The 20,971-nt window shown below is 50.1% G+C and overlaps 1 protein-coding gene and 1 pseudogene across 2 annotated transcripts in view; one reads left to right on the top strand and one right to left on the bottom strand.

Annotated features, from left to right (window-relative positions):
* Positions 1-7,350: 7,350 nt before the first annotated feature.
* Positions 7,351-20,971, bottom strand: part of CACNA2D4 (calcium voltage-gated channel auxiliary subunit alpha2delta 4) — a 134,570-nt gene continuing 120,949 nt past the window's right edge. The window contains exons 37-40 of one of the 2 annotated variants that reach the window (XM_069860983.1): positions 14,758-14,875; positions 9,799-9,911; positions 9,057-9,139; positions 7,351-8,290 (exon numbers count right to left, since the gene is read on the bottom strand). In XM_069860983.1, coding sequence (XP_069717084.1) covers positions 8,204-8,290; positions 9,057-9,139; positions 9,799-9,911; positions 14,758-14,875 — 401 coding nt within the window. In that variant the 3' untranslated portion in view covers positions 7,351-8,203. Of the gene's footprint in view, positions 8,291-9,056; positions 9,140-9,798; positions 9,912-14,753; positions 14,876-20,971 lie in introns of those variants that run through there. The other variant, XM_069860972.1, reaches the window with a different exon arrangement.
* On the top strand, positions 18,508-20,950 carry LOC138722627 (uncharacterized; annotated as a pseudogene).

The following is a 20,971-nucleotide window of genomic DNA, read 5'->3' on the forward strand; positions in this document are numbered from 1 at the left end:
TACTGTCTGGTTTGGGTCTTTCTGTGCTGTGTGTGAAGCTTGAAAGAGTCTCTCTCCCTTTCTTCCTTCCCAGCACTTACAGGCAACACTTCACCAGTAAAAGACTTCTGCTGAAGCCCAAAGGCTTGTTTACAGGCGGTTGAACCAACGCTTGCTGTGTTCCTCTGAGCAAAACCCAGTTTGCGTGACCCAAACATGAGTTGTGCTACATCTTATCCTCTTGATGTTCAGAATTCACGTCAGGTATGTGCCTGGTCTTGGCCTAAGATTTCAGCATATAAACATTGCAGCAGACAAAGGTGTTCATGGACCATGCTGCCTTCTAGTTACAGAGCTAATCTTGAGGGAAATGTTTTTTTCCGAAGTCTAGACTTCAATTCAAATGCACTGGGGTTTTCAGTTGTATTACTGGGCTGATAGTGGTGTAGGGGTAAGGAGGTGTTCTTAGGTCTATCTGGTGCTACTACTTCACGAACCTGCTCGTCATAAGAATTCCCCTGACATACAATTATTCTGAACTTGCAGAGAGTGAAAAGCCTGGGACATAATTTTTCCTGTACAGTGCCTGCTTGGTTTTGACCTGGGGGAAGTGTGGCACAAAAAGCAGAAACTGTGATTTATGGACAGTCTTGGAAAGCCAAATGTGTAGCACTGGGGAGGAAAAGCTTGTGACGAGGAAAACGGACAGGAGTGATTGAGGTGAAGAAGCACGAGAGCTGGGGCGGGAAGAGGATGGGTACTGGAGAACTTGGGTTTTGTGGGCAATTTAAGTGAGTCGAGATTGGGAAGAAGAGATGTTTAGGAGACCTGGACCAAATTTCTGGTGCAGAGGAAATGCCTCCCAGCCTGTACCTAGGTAAGGGGTTGATGTCTTCTCCTGGTATGCAGGCTTAAGGGCTGGTAGGACTGGGAAGGAGTGGGGCTGGTGCTGACCAGAAGAACACAGGCCTGTGCCTGGAGTGGGGCCTTCTGCTCCCTCATAACTGTCCTCCAGCTGTCAGCAAACATCTGTGAACTGCCTGGCAAGATATGCTTAATCCTTTTCTTGTGTTGATTCAAACCAAGACTGGGCATCTACAGCTGTGCTGTTTATCAGTCACTTGACTCAGGGTATATGTTTTGCAGTGACTGTTTGCCAGCTCCAGCAAATGGCTGTGACAGCTTGAGGTTCAGGATAGATTTTTTTTTTCTTTCTTTTTAAGAATGCAAAACAAATTCAAGGAGTGTGGAAAACTTCGGCATCACGTTGCACATGGATTACACTGAGAAAAGCTGCTATGTTTGAGTGTGAGTTGGGTATATTCTGTTTTCAGAAATCAGAATGAGGCTTAAAAGTTGCCTGGGCAGCAGGCTAAATAAGTTTTATGTGCTACCTTTCCTGCGTGTAGCTGTGGCCATGTTTTGTTCTCTCCCAAAAATCACTTGTTTCATTGGGGAGGGTGAATTTATCCTGAGTGTGGATTAAAGCGCTGCCATCAAGGTGAATGTCTAAGATCATTGTCTAACTTTTTTTAGGAACTGGAAATAAATCATAGAATCATAGAATAACCAGGCTGGAAGAGACCCACCGGATCATTGAGTCCAACCATTCCTATCAAACACTAAACCATGCCCCTTAGCACCTCGTCCACCCGTGCCTTAAACACCTTCAGGGAAGGTGACTCAACCACCTCCCTGGGCGGCCTGTTCCGGTGCCCAGTGACCCTTTCTGTGAAGAATTTTTTCCTAATGTCCAGCCTAAATCTCCCCTGGCGGAGCTTGAGGCCAATCATATGAAGCATATGATTAGGATGGTGGAGCTGAGTTTGGTTTAGTTGAAGCTATTAGAAGCTTCCCTGCAAAACTAAAGCTCCTCCCCTACTTCCACCCCCTTTTCTTTTTTACCCCCCTGCCTCCTATGTGGTAATTTGTTTGAACCAAACTCTCCTCATCAGTGCTTCTATATTTGTCTGGAATGCAAAGCCAAAATCTTCTAGGCTGATTTCCAGGAGGTCTGAGCACCGATGTGCTTTGAATAAAATTTCCTGAAAAGATCAGCTCCCTGGAAAAGATGGGTGTTAATTCTCAGGTCCATATTGCTCTTTGGGAAGAAGGAATACCAGCCTCAAGCTCAAGGCAACATCAAGCGCATGACACTGTGTCACGTTCAAGTACTTTAACCACTAGCAGCATAGGACAAGCACTCGAGGAAACCCTTTCCCTGGACCATCTTAGTCACTGTTGGGAAGGGGGCTCCTTGGGGAGAGATGGTGGGATGCGAGCTAGCGCTCCTGCTCCTGCTCAAGGGGATGGTTTGCTTGCTCGGTGTTAATTCTGGCGTTTCCAGGAGCGTCACTTTTGCTTTTGTCTCCTCTAGCAAAATTCACTGTGTCTGTGCTGGGAGATGTTTGCACTGGAGCTTCAAGATGATCTTGCTTTTTAGCAGCTTTCTCTCTGGTATGGGTACAGCTGGGCACAAAGGCTGTTCACAGCTGGCATAAAACCCAAATCGCTCTAGTTGTAAACGAGATGGGAAAATCATGGGCCTGGCTGGGTTCCCAGAGAAACGCTGCATTTCCCTAATGGAGGCAAATGATGCTCAGACCCGCTCCAATAACTGTCTTTTGTTTCCATCTCTAACCATGCTGAACCTGTGCGTATGGTTTGAGGTTTGCTTTAGTGCTGCCTGGAGCCAAGCTCCCCTCTACCCAAGCAGTTGTTCCCTGCAGCCGATGCCAGGCAGCTCCCTGCCTCCGCTTGCAACAGGAGCAGCCGGGGCCGCGGGGTGGCAGCTGCTGCTGGGAAAGAGAAATGGGAAGCCATCCCTCCCGGGAGGCAGCAGCCGCTGCCACCACCTCCCTGCCTTCTCCTGGCCGTGATGGGCAGCCTGGGGCTCTGCCCTGGCTCTTGCCCAGCTCCCCCATCCCACTGCCTGCAGGGGCGGCCGCGCTGGCTTTGCTGCCTTTGCCAGGGAGACTCCTGCCAGTTTGGAAAGCGATGCTGGGTCCCTCTGAGCTGGGCACTTGGGGGTGACAGCAGGCTCCGGACTTTGCTGCTGGGGCCCGGGAGGGCTGCACGGTGCCGGGGAAAACCGCTGCTGGCTGAAATGTAGACAAGCAAGCACAACTTGGGTTTTTGGCTAGCGTGTACCCTATAGCGTCAGTGTACCTGCTCTCGCCACCATAGGGACTTCTTGGCAGCTCCCTGTCACCTTCCCTGCTGCCTGCGAGAGGCCAGACCCTGCCGTGATGGCCAAGGGGTGGCATGGCCTTTCCTCTTGGAGCGCTGAGGAAGCACTTGTGTGCATCCCTGTGCTCCTCAGAACGCTGGTGTGAGGGACAAGAGCGGCTGCTGGCCCTGGTGGGGCCTAATGGAGCTCCCTGCACGGCCCTCTCCTACTGCTGGTGGGAAAAGCGGGGTGCCAGCACACCCAAAATGTGAGGCAGCAGGAAGACCTGATGGAATTTCCTGTGCAGCCCACAAGGTATTTACTGAAGAAACGTTCTTGGTGACATTGGATTGGGGTCCTTACAGTTTGCATCACTTGCTGCTGACAAGCTGCGTTGCTGCGGCTGATGTCATGGTCAGTGCATGGAAGCTTGATGCTCCTTCCCTGCTTGCTTTTGGAAAATTGCTTCCTGCAAAAGTAGGTGCCACATTTGGTCACTCTAACCCCACCTCCCCTGCAAGCAGAGGCATGTAAGAGTGCAGAGTTCCTGTGCAAAAAGTACCAGTGGCTTTGTCAGCAGCAAAAAGCATCCTAGAAAATACCCTCAGGCGCTCTAGTCTGAGAGGTGCCCATAGAATCATATAATCATAGAACAGTTTGGGTTGGCAGGGACCTTAAAGATCATCTAATTTCAACATCTTCCACGAGACCAGGCTGCTCAAAGTCCCACCCAACCTGTCCCTGAACACTTCAGAGAGGGGGCAGCCACAACTTCCTTGGGCAACCTGTGCCCCAGTGCCTCACCACCCTCATCGGGAAGAATTTCTTCCCACTGTCTAATCTAAATCTTCTCTCTTCCAATTTAAACCCATTGCTCCTTGTCCTATCACTACATGCCCCTGTAAGAAGTCCCTCCCTGGCTTTCTTGTACACCCCTTCATGTACTGGAAGGCTGCTATAAGGTCTCCTCTGAGACTTCTACTCTCCAGATGGAGCGAATAAAACCATAAAACCAAACAAGGCAGTGGTATTGGTGCTTTGCTGTGACAGGGGAGGGCACCCCCTCTCTTTGCCCCACTTGGAGTACACGGCTCCTCCATGCAGCTGCTGCCGTCCCCAGCCTGCAGTGTGCCAGGCTCCTGCTGGGTAGAATCCAAATCGGGCCAGCCTGCTGAAAAGCTGCTGCTTTTGTGACTGCTCCCAATTGCAAACAGCTGCTGTAAATCCAGGGCTGAATTTCCTACTAGTTTGTAAGATGAAGTCATACCCATCTGGTCATACTCAAAGGTGTAGTCATCAGGCTGCTCTGTCCTGAGGGGTGAGGCAAGGGAGGGCACGTGTACGCAGCGCTGGGTGAGGTGCGTGTCCCTACTCGCGGCTTGGACACCCTCAGTGCCTCCCGCAGCGTCTGGGAGGGGACACGGTTACCCCAGCCTGCAGCAGGGTATTTCTGGAGCCTCATGGAGAGATTTCAGGTCCCTTCCCCAGTTCCCTCTCCAGGAAATTGGCAGCAGATTTAGGGCTTTTGAAGCCTTTAATTAGTGAGACAGCCAGACGTGGCTGGGTGGGTCTGAAGGACACCACTTGCTTCAGAACATTGTGTGTGACCTTTCCCCCATCGAGTTTTGCCTTCCCAGAATAAATGCTGGTGCCTGCAGTCTGTGTGCTTACAGGGGTGGACAGGAACTTGCAGGAGGTACATCTGTGATTTTTAGTGCCACGTAACAATGGCAGCGGGATGTTGCTCGGCTGGAGGTGAGAGATGCCTCCTCTCAGAGCTGCTCTGCTGCTGGTTGAATCCTCTGGCCTCAGATCTCTGCTTGATTTTGCTGACCTATTTTCCTCTGCTGTGCCCAGCACACGGCTGAACAATACTGGGAGCTGGAGCAGCTGCTCTTCCCAGGGATTTTTCTCTCACTGTAGGGCCATGAGCCATTATCTCTGCCAGTCGAGCAGAGCAAGCAGTGGAATTTGCTTGGCTCCATGTCAGAGACAAGAAACAGGTACGTGTGCCGGGGTCGGCTTTGCTGGAAAACAAAAAAATAAGGCAAGCCATACCTGGTCACAGCTCATCCCACCGTGGATCAGCAGCACCATGGGAAGAAAAGGGCTGTGTTTGCATCCTAATAAATAGCTGAGACAAACCTTTTGTACAGAAGCAGAACATGTGTGTGTTGCCTCCTGTTGGGAGCTCCAGCTTCGTGGCTGAGCACACCGGCTGGTGTTCCAAGGGCAACTGTGAGTGGGACCTCAGGAGACTCCCCTCCTCTTTGCTCCCTGCAGCAATCCCTGCGATCCTCCAGCCGTGTGTTTAACAGGTCACACCTCCTCTGCAGGCAGCAGGGAGTCTCCCAGGGACCCTGAAGTCACCTCCATCCCCCTGTGCAGGACATGGGTAAGAGGGGATGCCTAGGACATACCTCTGGAGACACACCAGCTCATCTCCTATTTGTTGCCGTCTGGTTTCACTGCCCAGTCCCCAGCTCAAGCCCTGGAGTGTGAGGGGCAGGAGAGATGTTTGCTGAGAGGCACAGGGATGCTTGGGGGCAGCTGGTGAGCCGGTGTAGCCTGGTGGGTTGGGATGCGATCTGTGGGATGCGGTTGGCACAGGCTGAGGTGAGTGTGTGGCACCCACTGCCCACCCTGGCAGGGTCCAGCTGAAGCAACCAGCTGTGCTCACAGCCTGGGCCTTGCTGCCTAGCAGATGCCTGGGGAGGCGCTGACACAGGAGAGCTAGGAGTCACAGAGTCATTAAAATACGAAAAAACCTCTAATATCATCCAGTCCAACCATCAGCCCCTCACCACCGTGTCTACTAAACCGTGTCACGAAGTGCCATGTCTACATGTTTTTTGAACACCTCCAGGGAAGGAGACTCCACCGCTTCCCAGGGCAGCCTGTTCCAATGCTTCACCGCTCTTTTGATAAAGAAATTTCTTTGCACTCCAGCACCAGTTGCACGGAGGGTGAAGTTCATCCTTTTGCTACTCACTGCAGCAGCTCAACGCTGGAAATTGTGCAAGTGGCTCTGCAGCCGATTTCCCAGAGTGTGCTCAGGTTTTATTTAAATCAGGGCTTGTGGCAAACCTTCAACCTTATTTTTTGGTTTAAGAAATAATCCATTTCTCACCCCTGTCCTATTCCCACCTATGCACAAACTCGCTGAAGAAACTAAACTGAATTTAATTGACATCGTCGCTCTCTCAGTGCAGGTCTCTTATTGTGGACTAATGCACCTGAAATCAAACATGGTTCATGTATAGCAGGGCAATGTGTATTTATATATCTTTTTTTAAGCTGCGTGGAGATGAGACTGCTAATCCCTTCTGACAGGGAGGTTGCCCTTGAGAGTGGTGCCCCAGGAAGGCACTGAGGGCAGGCGCACGGAGCAGGGGGAGCTGTGCCAGCTGGCGGGGCATACTCTGAGCCGGTGGCTCCTCTGTCTGCGAGCAACTCCTGACTCCTTGGGCTTGACAGTAGCCTCTTTTCTCTCCACACTGCCTTCATCTTCCTTGTCCAATTCTGGCTTTGATAAGGTCACTGCATCTGAAGCCTGGGAACATCTCCACCTCCAGATTTACTTCCAGTAGTGCAGCCATTCCTCTCTTTTTTGCCCTAACACCACCTCCAGAGAGGCAAAACTCACCACAGCAGGAGCTGTAACATCCTGAAAGATCCCCAACAGACTTGGTTGTGACCAGTGCCATCCTTTTAGTGTTGGGTGACACTGGTGACAAGAGGGGCAGCATCTGTATTGACCCTAACACACCTGAGGTTTGTTTGTGGGCTCCTGCAACGACCAGGAGCACTTCTTTGCATCCCCATGAGTTGCCAGCAGATCCCTGATGGCCGAGCCCCTGCAGCTGCATTTACAGTCCCTCCATTTGCACCCTGTCCCCATGGGCTTGGAGGGGAGCAGAGTTTCTGGGAGTGTAAGGTTGCGATTAGCATCAAACATGACATGATGAAGCTTAAGTATCTATTTAAAATATGCCATATATTTGTTTTTAACAAGATGGTATGGAGTAGTTCATACAAAAAAATAAAGGTGCTCCCCACCCATTGTCCATAAAGCTCTGTGAAAAATGGCCTGTGCCCACCGGCTGGGAATGCCAGGCTCAGGCTGCTCGCCCTGGGACAACCAAAGGCAGCTTCAGTGAGCAGGGTAGTGCTGCTCCAAGGGGAAAATTGCCCGTTTCTTAAGCTGCTTCTGCAATGAAACTACCAGGCAGTGGGGAACATTCCCTCTTTTGGTGGGCTGTACATAACCCCTTCCCAGGAGTGAGTCCACAACTACATAAGAATTCGGATGCTGTGCTAGCAGTTTTAGGAGGGGTCTCCTCGGTAGAGCTGGTGTAGCTGCAGCTAACTAGTCAAGCCGTGCTACTTCCCATCGTCTGGTTGCATGTTAAGTTAGTGCAGTTCAGGTTAGGCTCCATGTCCTGCCCCTGGGATCCTGGTTGAGGACCACCCCAAGACCAGGAGATGCTGCCTGCTGGCTGGGAACCACTTAGTGCTCTGTTATGTCAGGGCTGTGCCTGGGTTTCTCCAGTCCGGGGTGCTAGGAATCCTGAGGGCTCCCACATCAGACAGCATCCTCTGCCCCTTCTGCTCTCCGAAGGCCAGATCTGCCCCACTGAACCCTCTGCCTCCTAGGACAAACTATCCCAAAGTGGCTGTGAGGGAGGCAGGGTGGTGGTGAAATCCAAGCCGTGCCAGCTACCTTGGCCATCCCAGCTGTGAGCTGATGGCCAGGAGGAGCAGCTCCATAGGTCGTCTGCTGGGAGCCAACTCTGTCGGTCCTTGCACAGGCCTTTCGCTGCAGACTTTTGAGGAGGAAGCAGCTTCCACCGCTGGCAACACACTGAACATTGTGGAGAAGGACACAAGACATGTTGTTCTGTGTCATTAACACCTCAGTCTCCTCGAGGAGTCGCAGTGGGTGTCCAAGAACAGCCTGTGACCCCTATCTCCTCCTCTCCCACCACTCTGGCCAGCGGTGGCCCCCTTCCTTCCTGGGTCTCTGCTGCATAAGGCGCGTTGTTGCAGGCAGTGTCACCGCAGGAGCAGCGCCAGGGGCAGGAGGAGCAGTGCTGGTGAGACGGAGACATCGGCAGCGCCACCACAGTCTTGGGCATTTTCCTAAGAGACAGGAGAGGGGGGTGTCAACTTGCTTATAGCCAGGATGGTTGCTGGCAGAGAGAAGGGAGCCTGCCCATTGCCTTTGGATGGGGGAGCTATGCCTGTGGCACAGGACCAAGGGCAAGGATCACTGGGAGCAACGAAAGGGACTGGTTTGATGCCCATGGGCCATGGCAGCTACCTGCAAGCTAGGAAGCTACCCACCTCCCTGGCTCTTGCCATGCTCTGCCCAACGCCCCGATTCCCTTCCCTCAGCCTCAGAGGCTGCAGCAGGATCAGCTCCCACCATCACATTCCTCCTGCCGCTCCTTCCAGAGTCCCCTGCTCACGAGTGGTCACTGTGCCTGTTCTTGGCCCCGCAGGGCAGGGACAAGCAGCTGGGATGCCTCGCACGCTGTGTGAAGGTGCCCAGGCAAAACTCCTGCCAGCCTTGCAGGTGACAGAGCTGCCTGGCTGCACCAAGCCCAGGTCACAAGGGCTGGTTACAGGAGTTGGGGCTCTTCCAGTAGGTGAACCCTCTGAAGAAACCCAGCAGCCTTGTGATGTTGAAGCTCAAGCCCTTCCCAGGTGAAATTAGTGTCACCATTCTCCTGCTAGGAAGCCCCTAGGGGAGTCAGATGGCTGTGTCTGGGTCCAGCCAGTGGGATGGACACACGAGACACACAACGCAGGGGTGCAAAAGGAGACAGGCACATGGGCACAGGTATAACCCATGGTGAAATCCATCTGTGTGCGCTCCCTCCCCCACTAGGCAGCCCCTGGGTACCTCGGGGTGAAACGCGTGGCATGTGTCTGGGCGCCGCCTCAGCTTCTGGGACCGCATTCGTTCACACTTCACAGAAGTGTTATGTGCGAGGATGTTAAGGACACTGGCAGCGGCAGGCAGGGAGAAGGGGGATGAGTGCCCCACAGACCCACGGGGCCCTGAGTGAAACTGTCTGTGGGTAACCACGCAGCGTGGGAGACAAAGTAAGGAGGACAAAGGAAGGGCAGGTCACCCTGCATGGGCTGGAGACATCTCCAGCAGCTAGAAGGCAGCAAGGAATGACAGGCAGCTAAAAGTGGCTAAAATGCATGGAGAGAGCTCAGCTTCACAGTGATAAACTGCACTACATTGCTGCCCTGACAAGGAATGAAGGACGAAGAGCCAGCAAGGCTGGGAGGGTGGGTTGCAGAAACACCTTGAAGCCCTTCTGGGGAGCCAGCCCAGCTGCACTCACCCACTGCTGACCCTCTCTCTTGGTCTGTCTCACCCTCATGTTCATACAGCGCATCTGATAGCCTTGGCTGGTGGAGGCCGGCTTCCTTTTCACGGTCTAGAGGGCAGAACTGTTACCTCCTCTTCACCACAACCCTACCCACTCTGTGTCTCTCTTCGTGGCTGCCCCACGGGTCAGGCCATGCCCTCCACCCTATGGCAATTGTTGGAACAAGTTTTCCACCCAAGCAAACATGGAGACAAAAATGGCCTGTGGAGATGTACATCCCTGCTGCATGTGGAAGGATATATTTGACCTCTTTTACATCCAGCAGAACAGGTGGGAAGATGCTGCAGTCGCAGGTGGCATCTATGACAAGGACCAGGAGGTTACTGCTGGCGATCTGTTGTGCCACAAACATCCTACAAAGAAAAGAGCATATGGGTGAAAACACATCCCTCCTGCTGCAATGCCAGAGCAGTTGCCCTAGTGTTACTTGGTTCTGTCACACCTTTTTGGTCTCAGGAAGCTCCAAATTGGCTCAGATTTACAAACGCTAGGCAAAAAAGCCAAGATCAAATGCAAAACTCACTCAATCAACAAAGAAACCCCCAACCAACCAATAAAACCAAACACAAGCCCTCCCAAACACATGGATCAGCACCAAAATGGGGCAGCATGTCACAGCAGATGACACCTGAGGAGGGCTGATTTCATTTAGAGCATTCAAGCAGACTACAGAAAGGTCCGGTGGCGAGCACAGGCACGTGCGAGCTAGGACATGTCTAGATATTATATTTTGCCCGAGGACATGCACATGAGGGCTAGGAGAGCACCACTGCCCAGTTGTGCAGGTGGCAGAGAGCTTGTGTGGGCCGATCAGGATGAGGGCAGGCACGTGTTTTGGCTGCTTGTGGGGTTTTGTGCAGGAATGTGTGGGCAGCTCAGACGTGTCTCTGCCCTCACAAGGCTGTGTGCACCTGTGACTGTGGGTTTGCACACCGGCACGTGCACGTCCGCTGCAGCCCTTGGTGAGCATGAGGTGGCAGGGGGTGCCTGTCCAAGCAGGCAAACACCGGTGTTACTGCAAAGCTGAGACCATTGGCTGAGAGCAATGGCATGAGGTTTTACAAGGCCAAATGCCTTGTTAAAGGCACAAAAACCCTGTGCAGTGCTACAGACTAGAAGTCTGGCTGGAGAGCTGCCTGGAGGAGAAGGACCTGGGGGTGTTGGTTGACAGCGACTGAACATGAGCCAGCAGTGTGCCCAGGTGGCCAAGAAGGCCAACGGCATCTTGGCTTGTATCAGAAACAGCGTGACCAGCAGGTCCAGGGAGGTTATTCTCCCTCTGTACTCGGCACTGGTGAGACCGCTCCTTGAATCCTGTGTTCAGCTCTGGGCCCCTCACCACAAGAAGGATGTTGAGGCTCTGGAGCGAGTCCAGAGAAGAGCAATGAAGCTGGTGAATGGGCTGGAGAACAGGACTTATGACGAATGGCTGAGAGAGCTGGGGTTGTTTAGCCTGGAGAAGAGGAGGCTGAGGGGAGACCTCATTGCTCTCTATAACTACCTGAAAGGACGTTGTGGAGAGGAGGGTGCTGGCCTCTTCTCCCAAGTGACTGGGGACAGGACAAGAGGGAATGGCTTCAAGCTCTGCCAGGGGAGGTTCAGGCTGAACATTAGGAAAAATTTTTCACAGAAAGGGTCATTGGGCACTGGAACAGACTGCCCAGGGAGGTGGTTGAGTCACCTTCCCTGGAGGTGTTTAAGGGACGGTTGGATGAGGTGCTGAGGGACGTGGTTCAGTGTTTGATAGGAATGGTTGGACTCAGTGATCTGGTGGGTCTTTTCCAACTTGGTGATTCTGTGATTCTATGATTCTTAAGCATTGTACATGTCTTGGCATTGCACCAGTCTGTGCCAACCCTCTGCCTTATGCCTTGTAGGCATTGCCTGCCCTCTGGACGTGCAGAGACCGCAGCCAGCTGAAGCAAGGCTGAGCTGCCCATGCTGCCATCCTTTATGTACAGCCCTGGCAAGGAGCCTGCAGGCTGGCCTGGGGCTGCTGGGTGCAGGGAAGGCCAGGGACAGTGGGCTCAGTGTGCCTGCACTGGTGGTGAGGCTGCAATGCTGCAGCTAGCGCATGGCTCTCTGCACTCCCAGTACTGCTAACCACCTCTCAGCCAAGGGAGAGGGCTTCTAGATCAGAAATATGGGTTTGTGAGGATGTGACTCGATGCCCCATCCCTGGAGGTGTTCAAGGTGTGGTTGGATGGGGCCTTGGGCAGCCTGATATAGTGGAACATGTCCCTGCCCATGGCAGGGGGGTTGGAACTAGACAATCTTTAAGGTCTCTTCCAACCCAAACTATTCTATGATTCTGTGACTAGAGCACTGATCAATCTGACTGCAGTGGAGAACTGCCCTGTCTCCCTGGTTATTCACTATCTAGTTTTGGAGCCTTTTCACCTCCAGGGATTTTTGTATTCACTTTTAGAGATATTAAATGTCACATGCTGCAGCATGGGACCATTTAATTATTATTCCTGGCTGATGACTCTTTTGGGAGCTTTAGTAAGCAGATATTAACCCATACATGCTTCAGTAACCAGGACAGAAGTGCCTCATGTGCATGAGGCAAGTCTGCAAGTCAGCATTTTGCCCAGGATGGAGCATCCAGCCTTTTCTTGGTCCACTGAGAACCATCTGGGCTTGTGAGTCATGATGGGGAAAGTCTGTGTGCCCTTGTGGGCCACTGGCTAATACTCCATGCAGCCTGCAATGGGGCATATATCTCTCCTAAACATAAAAGATGCAGAAGGGATGTGCCCAGTACTCAGATGGTACGACTATGCCTGTAAGTATGAAAGAGCTGAGCCGGACTGATGGTGCTGGCAAGATGCTGCTTCAGTCCCCTGTACCATAAGTTAGTGAATCAAGCAGGACAGACAGTGGGAGACATGGGATTTATCACAGAACAGAATCATAGAATCAGTTACATTGGAGAAGATCTTTAAGATCATGAAGTCCAACTGTAAACCTAACAATGCCAAGTCCATCACTAAACCATATCCCTTAGCACCACTTCTACACATCTTTTAAATACCTCCAGAGATCATGACAACCACTTTCTTGGGTAGCCTGCTCCAATGCTTGACAACCCTTTCGATGAAGAAATCTTTCCTGATATCCAGACTAAGCCTCCCTGGTGCAACTTGAGGCTGTTTCTTCTCACCCTATTGCTTGTTACTTGGGAGAAGAGTCCAACATCCACCTCTCTGCAACCTCCTTTTGGGTAGCTGTAGAGAACAATAAGGTCTCCCCTCAGCCTTCTCTTCTCCAGTCTAGACAACCCCAGTTCCCTCAGCCAGTCCTCATAAGACTTGCATTCCAGACCCTTCACCAGTTTTGTTGCCCTTCTCTGGATATGTTCCAGCAGCTCAATGTCTTTCCTGTAGCAAGGGGCCCAAAACTGCACATGATATCTGAGGTGCAGCCTCACCAGTGCTGAGTACAGGGAGATGATCACTTCACTTCAGCTGCTATTTCTCTATACTATTTCTGATATAAAGAAAAAAAAGCCCATCACCCTGAAGTTATTCAGTGCCTCCCATCACTCAGCAGGTGGCCGTAGCCACCGCAGTGCAAAATAACTAGGGTGGAAACCTCTGCCAGCTTTCCTGGGGAGGGTAGATGGGTGCTGGGCCCCAGTGAGGAGAGGGCACTGCAGCAAGGAGGGGTCAGCCCTGGGCTGCATCAGTGATGGAAATCTTTGCAGCAACAGCTTATTACATGAGTGAGACAGTTCGGGGCACTCAGCTGCTCTGGATCATAGAATCATAGAATAGTTTGGGTTGGAAGGAACCTTAAAGATCATCTAGTTCCAACCCCCCTGCCATGGGCATGAACACCTCCCACTAGATGAGGCTGCCCAAGGTCCTATCTAACGTGGCCTTGAACACCTCCAGGGATGAGGCATCCACAGCTTCCCTGGGCAACCCGTGCCCGTGCCTCACCACTCTCATGGTGAAGAAATTCTTCCTTGTGCCTAGCCTAAATCTGCCCCTCTCCACTTTATACCTATTGCCCCTCATCCTATCAATACAAGCCTTTGTGAATAGTCCCTGCCCAGTTTTCCTGTAGCCCCTTCAGGTACTGGAAGGTGGCTATAAGGTCTCCTTGGAGCCTTCTCTTCTCCAGGCTGAACAAGCCCAACTCTCTCAGCCTGTCCTCGTATGGGAGGTGCTCCAGCCCTCTGATCATCCTTGTAGCCCTCCTCTGGACCTGCTCCAACAGCTCCATCTCCTTCTTATGTTGAGGATTCTAGAACTGGATACAGTACTCCAGATGAGGTCTCACAAGAGAGGTATAGAGGGGCAAAATCGCCTCCCTCGACCTGCTGGCCACAGGATCTATCCAAAGCTCATGCACCTACACAATATCTTTTTGTAATCAAATCTTCAATCTCTTCTTCTAAAACATTTGGCAAGGCCTGGTTTTCTTAAAGTCATGCTGACTAGTGCAGGCTGTTTTCATAACCTTTAAGTCTTTCCTGTAGTTGGTCCAACTGATCCTAAAGTCAAACTAAGTAGGACCGGTGTTTTTAAAGAGATTCCAGTCAGACCTGTTTGGATGACTCATGTTAAGAAAAGCTGGACCAGTGGAAATTCATCTTTCTGTGTGTGATACGCAGCCATGGAAAACAGCCTCTTTCCACAATGACTTTTCTGTTATTTTGCACTGTTCATTCTTTTACAATGAAAATGGAAAATAAAAAAGTGCACCTGTATTTTCACCCTTTTTTTTTCTCTATAGAAAAAAGAAGAGAAGGAAAATGAAAGAAAAAAAGGAAAGGGAAAGCTGAAAGCATTGCAAAAAGGAAAATTTTCAAAGTGGAAAACTTTTTCCAGAAATGTGAAAAAACAGAATAAGTTCCTTTCTGAAATCAGTGGAATGGACAGATGTATGTACTTAAATGCTTTCCCTCCCATTCTACAGCCACTTCTGCTTATCAAGAGATGGTTATAATTTTTTTTCTCTTTTCTTGGTAAGTGGTAACTCAGTTATTTCAGTTTTTTATTGTCCAGCGTGTCTGCTTAGCTTGGTGGTGAGAGCTGTGGATGTGATGTTGGCCGCGGGATGGGCAGAGCGGCAGGTGGCTTCTCAGATTTCTGCTGTCACTGATGAGATCTGCAACAATGCTCATGTGCTGCCATGACCTGAGTCTGTCTGCAAGCCCCTAAAAGAAAGAGAATCTGCATTTCTTACTTTTGGCAATCTCCACACTCAATAAGCCCGTTAGTCTCCTTGATAGCTGGCTCGTACACAAAGACAGGGTATTCAGTGTCGCAGGGCTGCAATGTGTCATGCTTCTTGTGCTTGTGAGCTGCAATGGTAAGGAGACAAGGTGAGAAATGAATAATAGAATCACAGAAACATAGAATCATTTAGATTGGAAAAGACCTTTAAGATCATCGAATCCAACCCTTAAACTATCACTGTCAAGTCCACCACTTAACCATGTCCCTAAGCACCACATCTACATGTCTTTTAAATACCTCCAGGGATGGTGACTCCACCATTTCCCTGGGCAGCCTGTTCCAGTGCCTGACAACCCCTTCTGTGAAGACATTTTTCCTAATGTCCAATCTAAACCTCCCCTGTTGCCACGTGAGGCCATTTCCTCTTGTCCTATCACTTGTTAGTTGGGAGAAGAGACCAGCACCCACCACGCTAAACCCTCCCTTCAGGTAGCTGCAGAGAATGGTAGTATCTCCCCTCAGCCTTCTCTTCTCCAGACTAAAAACCTCAGCTCTCTCAGTTGCTCCTTGTAAGACTCGTGTTCCAAACCTTTCATCAGCTTTGTTGCTCTTCTCTGGACACACGCAGTTGAAGGGCAGAGGATCATCTAGGAGCAGTCTACACTGAGATGGAAGCATTTAAGTCTAGTGATGTAGGTTGGAGGAGCAGCCTTGCGTTGCCCCTTGGATGGTTTAGGTACCTACCAGGGAAGGAGAATGAGACGCTGCAGAAAGCAGCCAGGCAGCGATCCCTGCTCCCACTAGGTGGTGTGGGAAAACCGGACTATGTGAGAAATGAGCCGAACATTCCCACTCTCTTCCCTGAAGCAAGCCTGAACCCTGCCCTGCTGAAGCTGCAGCCACGAACCCTCTCAGCCACAAGCACCCCAGGGACTCCTGAGGGCACCTACGCTGGGGCACCTGGGCTCTCCTACCCCAGTGTTCCAAGGAGAGGAGGCCTACTGAACCATCAGTGTTTATGAAGTCTCACCTGCACAACCCAGCATTGTTCCACTCTCTTAATTAAACACTGAAAGCTGCGGCCGGGCTTCTCCTCAGTGCCAGTGCTGAGGGATCTGACCCTGCAGGGACCCCGTGGTGGAGTTCTCCATCACCTGCTGATCGTTCCTGAGCCCACCGACTTTTCAGAGTAAAGCCCATAGCAGGCAATTCGAGGAGTTGAGTATGTGTCACATTTAAAAGAAAACACTGCCAGCAAACAGATCCAGCCTGAGACCACAGGGAAGCAGGTGACAGCTCTCAAGGACCAGCAGAGACCTGGCTAATGTGTGGCACTGGCTCCTGAAGGAAGCCATCCACGGCAGAGGAAGAGAGCAGCTGCTCCATCACTTTTCATTCACAATCTATGGGACTCTCAAATTAATTTGGGGATGATGGGGAGCTGAATCACCTTACCAAGCCTCCCTCAAGAAGAAAGGACATCCTTTCTGGGAGTTCATCTTTGCCTGAAACTATTGCCTGTGGCTTCTCTGGCAATTATTTTCTGTGGCCAGAAGTAGCCAAGCCAGCTCTTACCTCTGTAAGACACAGAGGAATATCACCAATGGAAATATGAAGCTTTGTTGTGGGGGGAGAGGTGGTTGAGGCTCAATCAACAACAAATATGAGAAATGGTTTCTTCATCAGCTTTGGGTCTGAGCACAGAAGACTTGCTCTGCAGCCTTCCACCCACACACTGGCTGCAGGCAGCACTGCTGGGGTGATAGGCAGGGAAGAGAGTCCTTCTGATGTGAAGGAGAACCACCTTATCCCTTGCAGCAGTGGCATTGATGATTTATAGAAAAATGCAGCAACACAGGCTTTAATCAGTAAATATATGGTAAGAAGGCACTAAGAGGGCACCCTGATCCTGATGGGTAGTTTGCATCACTGTGAAATCTTCACTGTGCTCTCCTCTCCCCTGACACTGCTGGAGCACACAGAAAGAGGTAAACACCAACCCACGGAGCTTGCCCTCTAAACGACGTGGATTATGTGAGAGAGGGAAGACCTGGATGATTTTCTCTGATTTTTCTCTCCACCGTGGTGATTCAGTGACATAAGACATCCATTTAAGAGCCAGGGGCTACAGCCCAACCTCTCTCCTCTAATGCCTCCCCCAGGTGAATATGAGGGGTCCAGAGTCCCCCATAGCTGTGCCCTGTGCTTTTCTTCTGAACTTTCAAAAAATGTCACTTGCAGAGCAGCCTCCTACTTAAATCCTCCCAGAGGGTGGGACCCAACTTTCAGTATCATGGTTAGGTTAACTTTGCATAGATCGAAAAGCACACAGGTCTTGATTTCAGCATGATGCCTTGGTCTGTATTCACCTTGGATTCATACTAAATTAGTCAACTAAACTAATCTTTTTGGTGTCTGGCAGCGACTCTGCCATCAGCCAGGAGCTACCTGCCTGTGCTGTCACCATTTGCCATCCATCTAAGCAAGCCCCACACTGGAAAAGCACTGAAAACCCTCTCCCACTTTTGCTAATGCAGAATGCCTTTGACTAGTACTGGTTGCAGGGATGAACAGTCCTGAGGGCATTCAGAATGAGCAGTAGAAGACCCTGTTACTGAGGTAGATTTCAAAGGCTCAGACATTCAAAGGCATAGACATTAAGAGCAACAAAGCTGGTGAAGGGGCTGGAGAACAGGTCTTAGGAGCGGCTGAGAGAGCTGGGGTTGTTTAGCCTGGAGAAGAGGAGGCTGAGGGGCGACCTCATTGCTCTCTATAACTACCTGAAAGGAGGTTGTAGAGAAGAGGGAGCTGGCCTCTTCTCCCAAGTGACTGGGGACAGGACAAGAGGGAATGGCCTCAAGCTCCGCCAGGGGAGATTTAGGCTGGATATTAGGAAAAAATTTTTCACAGAAAGGGTCATTGGGCACTGGAACAGGCTGCTCAGGGAGGTGGTTGAGTCACCTTCCCTGGAGGTGTTTAAGGAATGGTTGGATGAGGTGCTGAGGGGCATGGTTCAGTGTTTGATAGGAATGGTTGGACTCGATGATCTGGTGGGTCTCTTCCAACCTGGTTATTCTATGATTCTATGATTTCTGATGAAACACACAGAATATACCTGTTCACTGTAAGGAGAGAAGTAGCAAACCCTTTCTGGCTTAAATCAGCTCCAGGCTGGTAAGCATATTCTGGCCAGTGAAGTGCCTGATGGACTACAGGAGTGTGAGGAACAGAGCAGGAATTCTTTCCGTCAGCCTTAATTCACTGTACTAGCAGCTGGGAAAACAGCCTAAAACTCTAAAACAGGTGGCCAGGCTACCATAGTCTGGGCCAGGGACAGACCTTCTTAGGAATATGCTTGTGTCAAGACCACATTGGACCCTCAGCCATGAACCATCAAAGTCCCATTGTGTTAGCCCTGGATTCATAGCGCTGAGAGACTGAGGCTGTCACAGCAGTACAGTTGCTTGCAAGAATTTAGCATGTTGCTCACGTCAGGAGTGGCAACAGGTCTTGACATAGCAGAGATTTCATCCAAGTCCTCATTTTCCCCCCATCCCTGGCAAAGAATGACATTCTAGCTCCAGCTTCCTGAGGTAGTGTCATCAAAGTGGATGGAGTTAAGGCCATATAAAAAACAGAGATGAGAAGGTCAATCAGACCACCAGCTTGTAAAATACGGGATGGAAGGAGATTAGAGGCTTCCCAGCTTCAACCAGTGTTGAATCAGGGCCATTGTGCTGAATGTGGGAATCAGGGCCATTGTGCTGAATGTGGGCTTGGAGCACTGTGCCTTAAGGGGAAAGGCAATGAAAAGAGACTGTAAAACCCACATCCAGGATAAACCTCCGCCCTCCACCAGTGCTAACCAGCACTGTTTGCTGGCCTGACCCACACAAATGGGCAACAGCTGTACCTCAGCTCTGGACACAGTCCCAGAGAGGCAACACTCAAGCAGTAATTCTGAGGCAAACTGCACTGTGGTGGCACTTACAGAGGCAGCCTGTGCTGCTGGAGGCAAGTGGTGTGAAGTGCATTGGGTTTGGTCCCTTCAAGGGCAATTTTGTAGTGCAGTATGGGCAGTAAGTCACAAATAGAAGTTGTGTTTGTGTTTGCAATCTTTCACAAATATCTGTGATTTGACTTGCTCTGGCTTGACCTCATCACGTGCACCAAGCTGTATTTTTAAACTGAGCTAAATTGGCACAAGTCCCCTGCACAGACCATCTTAAATCAGTTTCTTGGCACACGCTAAATTAAAAGAAGCCACTTTAAAATCTCTTAACTTCTGTACAGTGACAAAACCTATGACACAGATTATGCTTAAGCCTTCTGCCACTTAATTTGCTTGGAAGCAAGGCAGCTACAGCAGTATTGAGAAGTTCAGAGGACCCCAGTAGCTTGTACTTCATCAGCAAAATGCTTGAGCTGAGCCTCTGCATGCACATGCTGGACATCAAAATGCTATCATCACTCTGAGAGTCTGGTGGTCAGGGATTATTAAGCAGTCAGAGGAGCTGATAACAAATTGCAAACTTTATAGCAAAGAGTGAGTTAATTCCAGGCTGTCATTGCTACCATCTGCACTTCCAGAAAGACTTTGTCAGACATTTGGCAACCAATCCTCCTGAGCAGCAAAGGCAGCCACCACACGTTGTTATGAACTGTACAGCCCAGATTATGAACTCTTTCCCACCAGCAGCAATTAAGGATAACTGCACCCAAGTCAGTGGCTTTACTCTGGGACACATGAGACAAAACCTGCCACTTAGTTACAAATACAAAACGTAATTTAATCATTTCTTTGCTAAAATATCCTCTGCGTACATTACTATGCAGTCGAAAAGAAACCTTTGTGAGCTACAGAATTCTAGAAATAGTCCTTTCTAGGCTGCATGCCTTGGCTGGAAGTATTTTTGGTTTAATTAAAGGCTTTCAGACCTGTGGTGATGTCCATAAAAGCAGACAACGTTATAAACACAGAGAGGAATGAGATGCTGAGAGCAGTGAAAAAACTGTGGAAGCAAACATGCCTTCTCACTACCCTGAAAAACAGATTTGCATGATTATTGCAGTCTGAATATACAATGCCCATATTCTAATGGCAAATCTCGCCTTCCCAGAAAGCAAGAGAACTTGGGAAGCAGAAATAGGCTCAGTGCTGCAGAGCCAGAGGTGCACAGTCAAGCATTAGAACCCCAACCGTTAATTCCCCTGCACATATCCCTGAATAAATGTGTACTCAACTTCTCTCTCGCAAATGTCTCCTTCTCTCCATACGTTTTGCATACACCAGCCTTGGCATGCAGTCAAGAAAATGTTAACATTTCTGGCAAAAATCTACAGCTCCTTCCTAACAACATGTGCAAACCATTTCTTCCAACCCCAATAGTATTCTTCCACTCTGCTACTCTCCCCTCAATGGAGATGGATACTAATTTTTTTCATCTTTAGTCACACTCTCTTTCTCTTTCTTTTCTTCACACACTAAGACACATTTCAACTGTCACTACTTCTCTATCTCACATACACGTCTTTCTGGGCAGCGAGGAAATCAGGAAATACAAGTTAGATATGGAAGCAAGGAGATACAAGCAGGGTCACAGTCTGGACTCTGTCTGGAGGGATTGCTAACTAGTGTGTAGGAACAGATTTATGAGCCAGAGCATATACTTATCAGTTGAACTGCTTGAAAATAATTCTGCGTTATCCTGGAGCTGGGCTGGGATTCATCAGAAGAAGCTAAGCCATGGGGTGTGGAAAAGAAGACTTAAGTTGCCTCTCGACAACTGAAGTCTATGAGACCGATACAGTTTTTCTTGCAAGAAGGCACACAGTTGGTCTTTGGTTTTTGTGTAACAGCTGAGAAGAACAGGGCAGCTGGGAACCAAAGTGCTTTAAGGACATGCCATGGTACACGGGCTAGAGGCTCAAAGTAACTAACAAGTGATGGTTTTGTCTGTGCCCAAAGTCACTGAGGAGGCTCCCGTGTTCCTTGTTTTATTGACTTCTTCCTTGTTTTATTGACTTCAATCACCAGCTCAGCCAGCTAAATAAGCAACAGCATTGCTTGCTTCTTTGCAGAGCAAGGAATTCGAACCAGGCACTGCCTTGTCCCTGCCACACTCTTCTGCAAGTTCCCCATTGTCCAAGGGGTGGAAAAAAGTCTTTCCTAGCCTGGGATTTCTAGCTAAATCCCTCTATTTTCGCTGTTAAGTGGTACT

The sequence above is a fragment of the Phaenicophaeus curvirostris genome, chromosome 1 (genome assembly GCF_032191515.1).
Source record: "Phaenicophaeus curvirostris isolate KB17595 chromosome 1, BPBGC_Pcur_1.0, whole genome shotgun sequence".
NCBI classification, from domain to species: domain Eukaryota; kingdom Metazoa; phylum Chordata; class Aves; order Cuculiformes; family Cuculidae; genus Phaenicophaeus; species Phaenicophaeus curvirostris.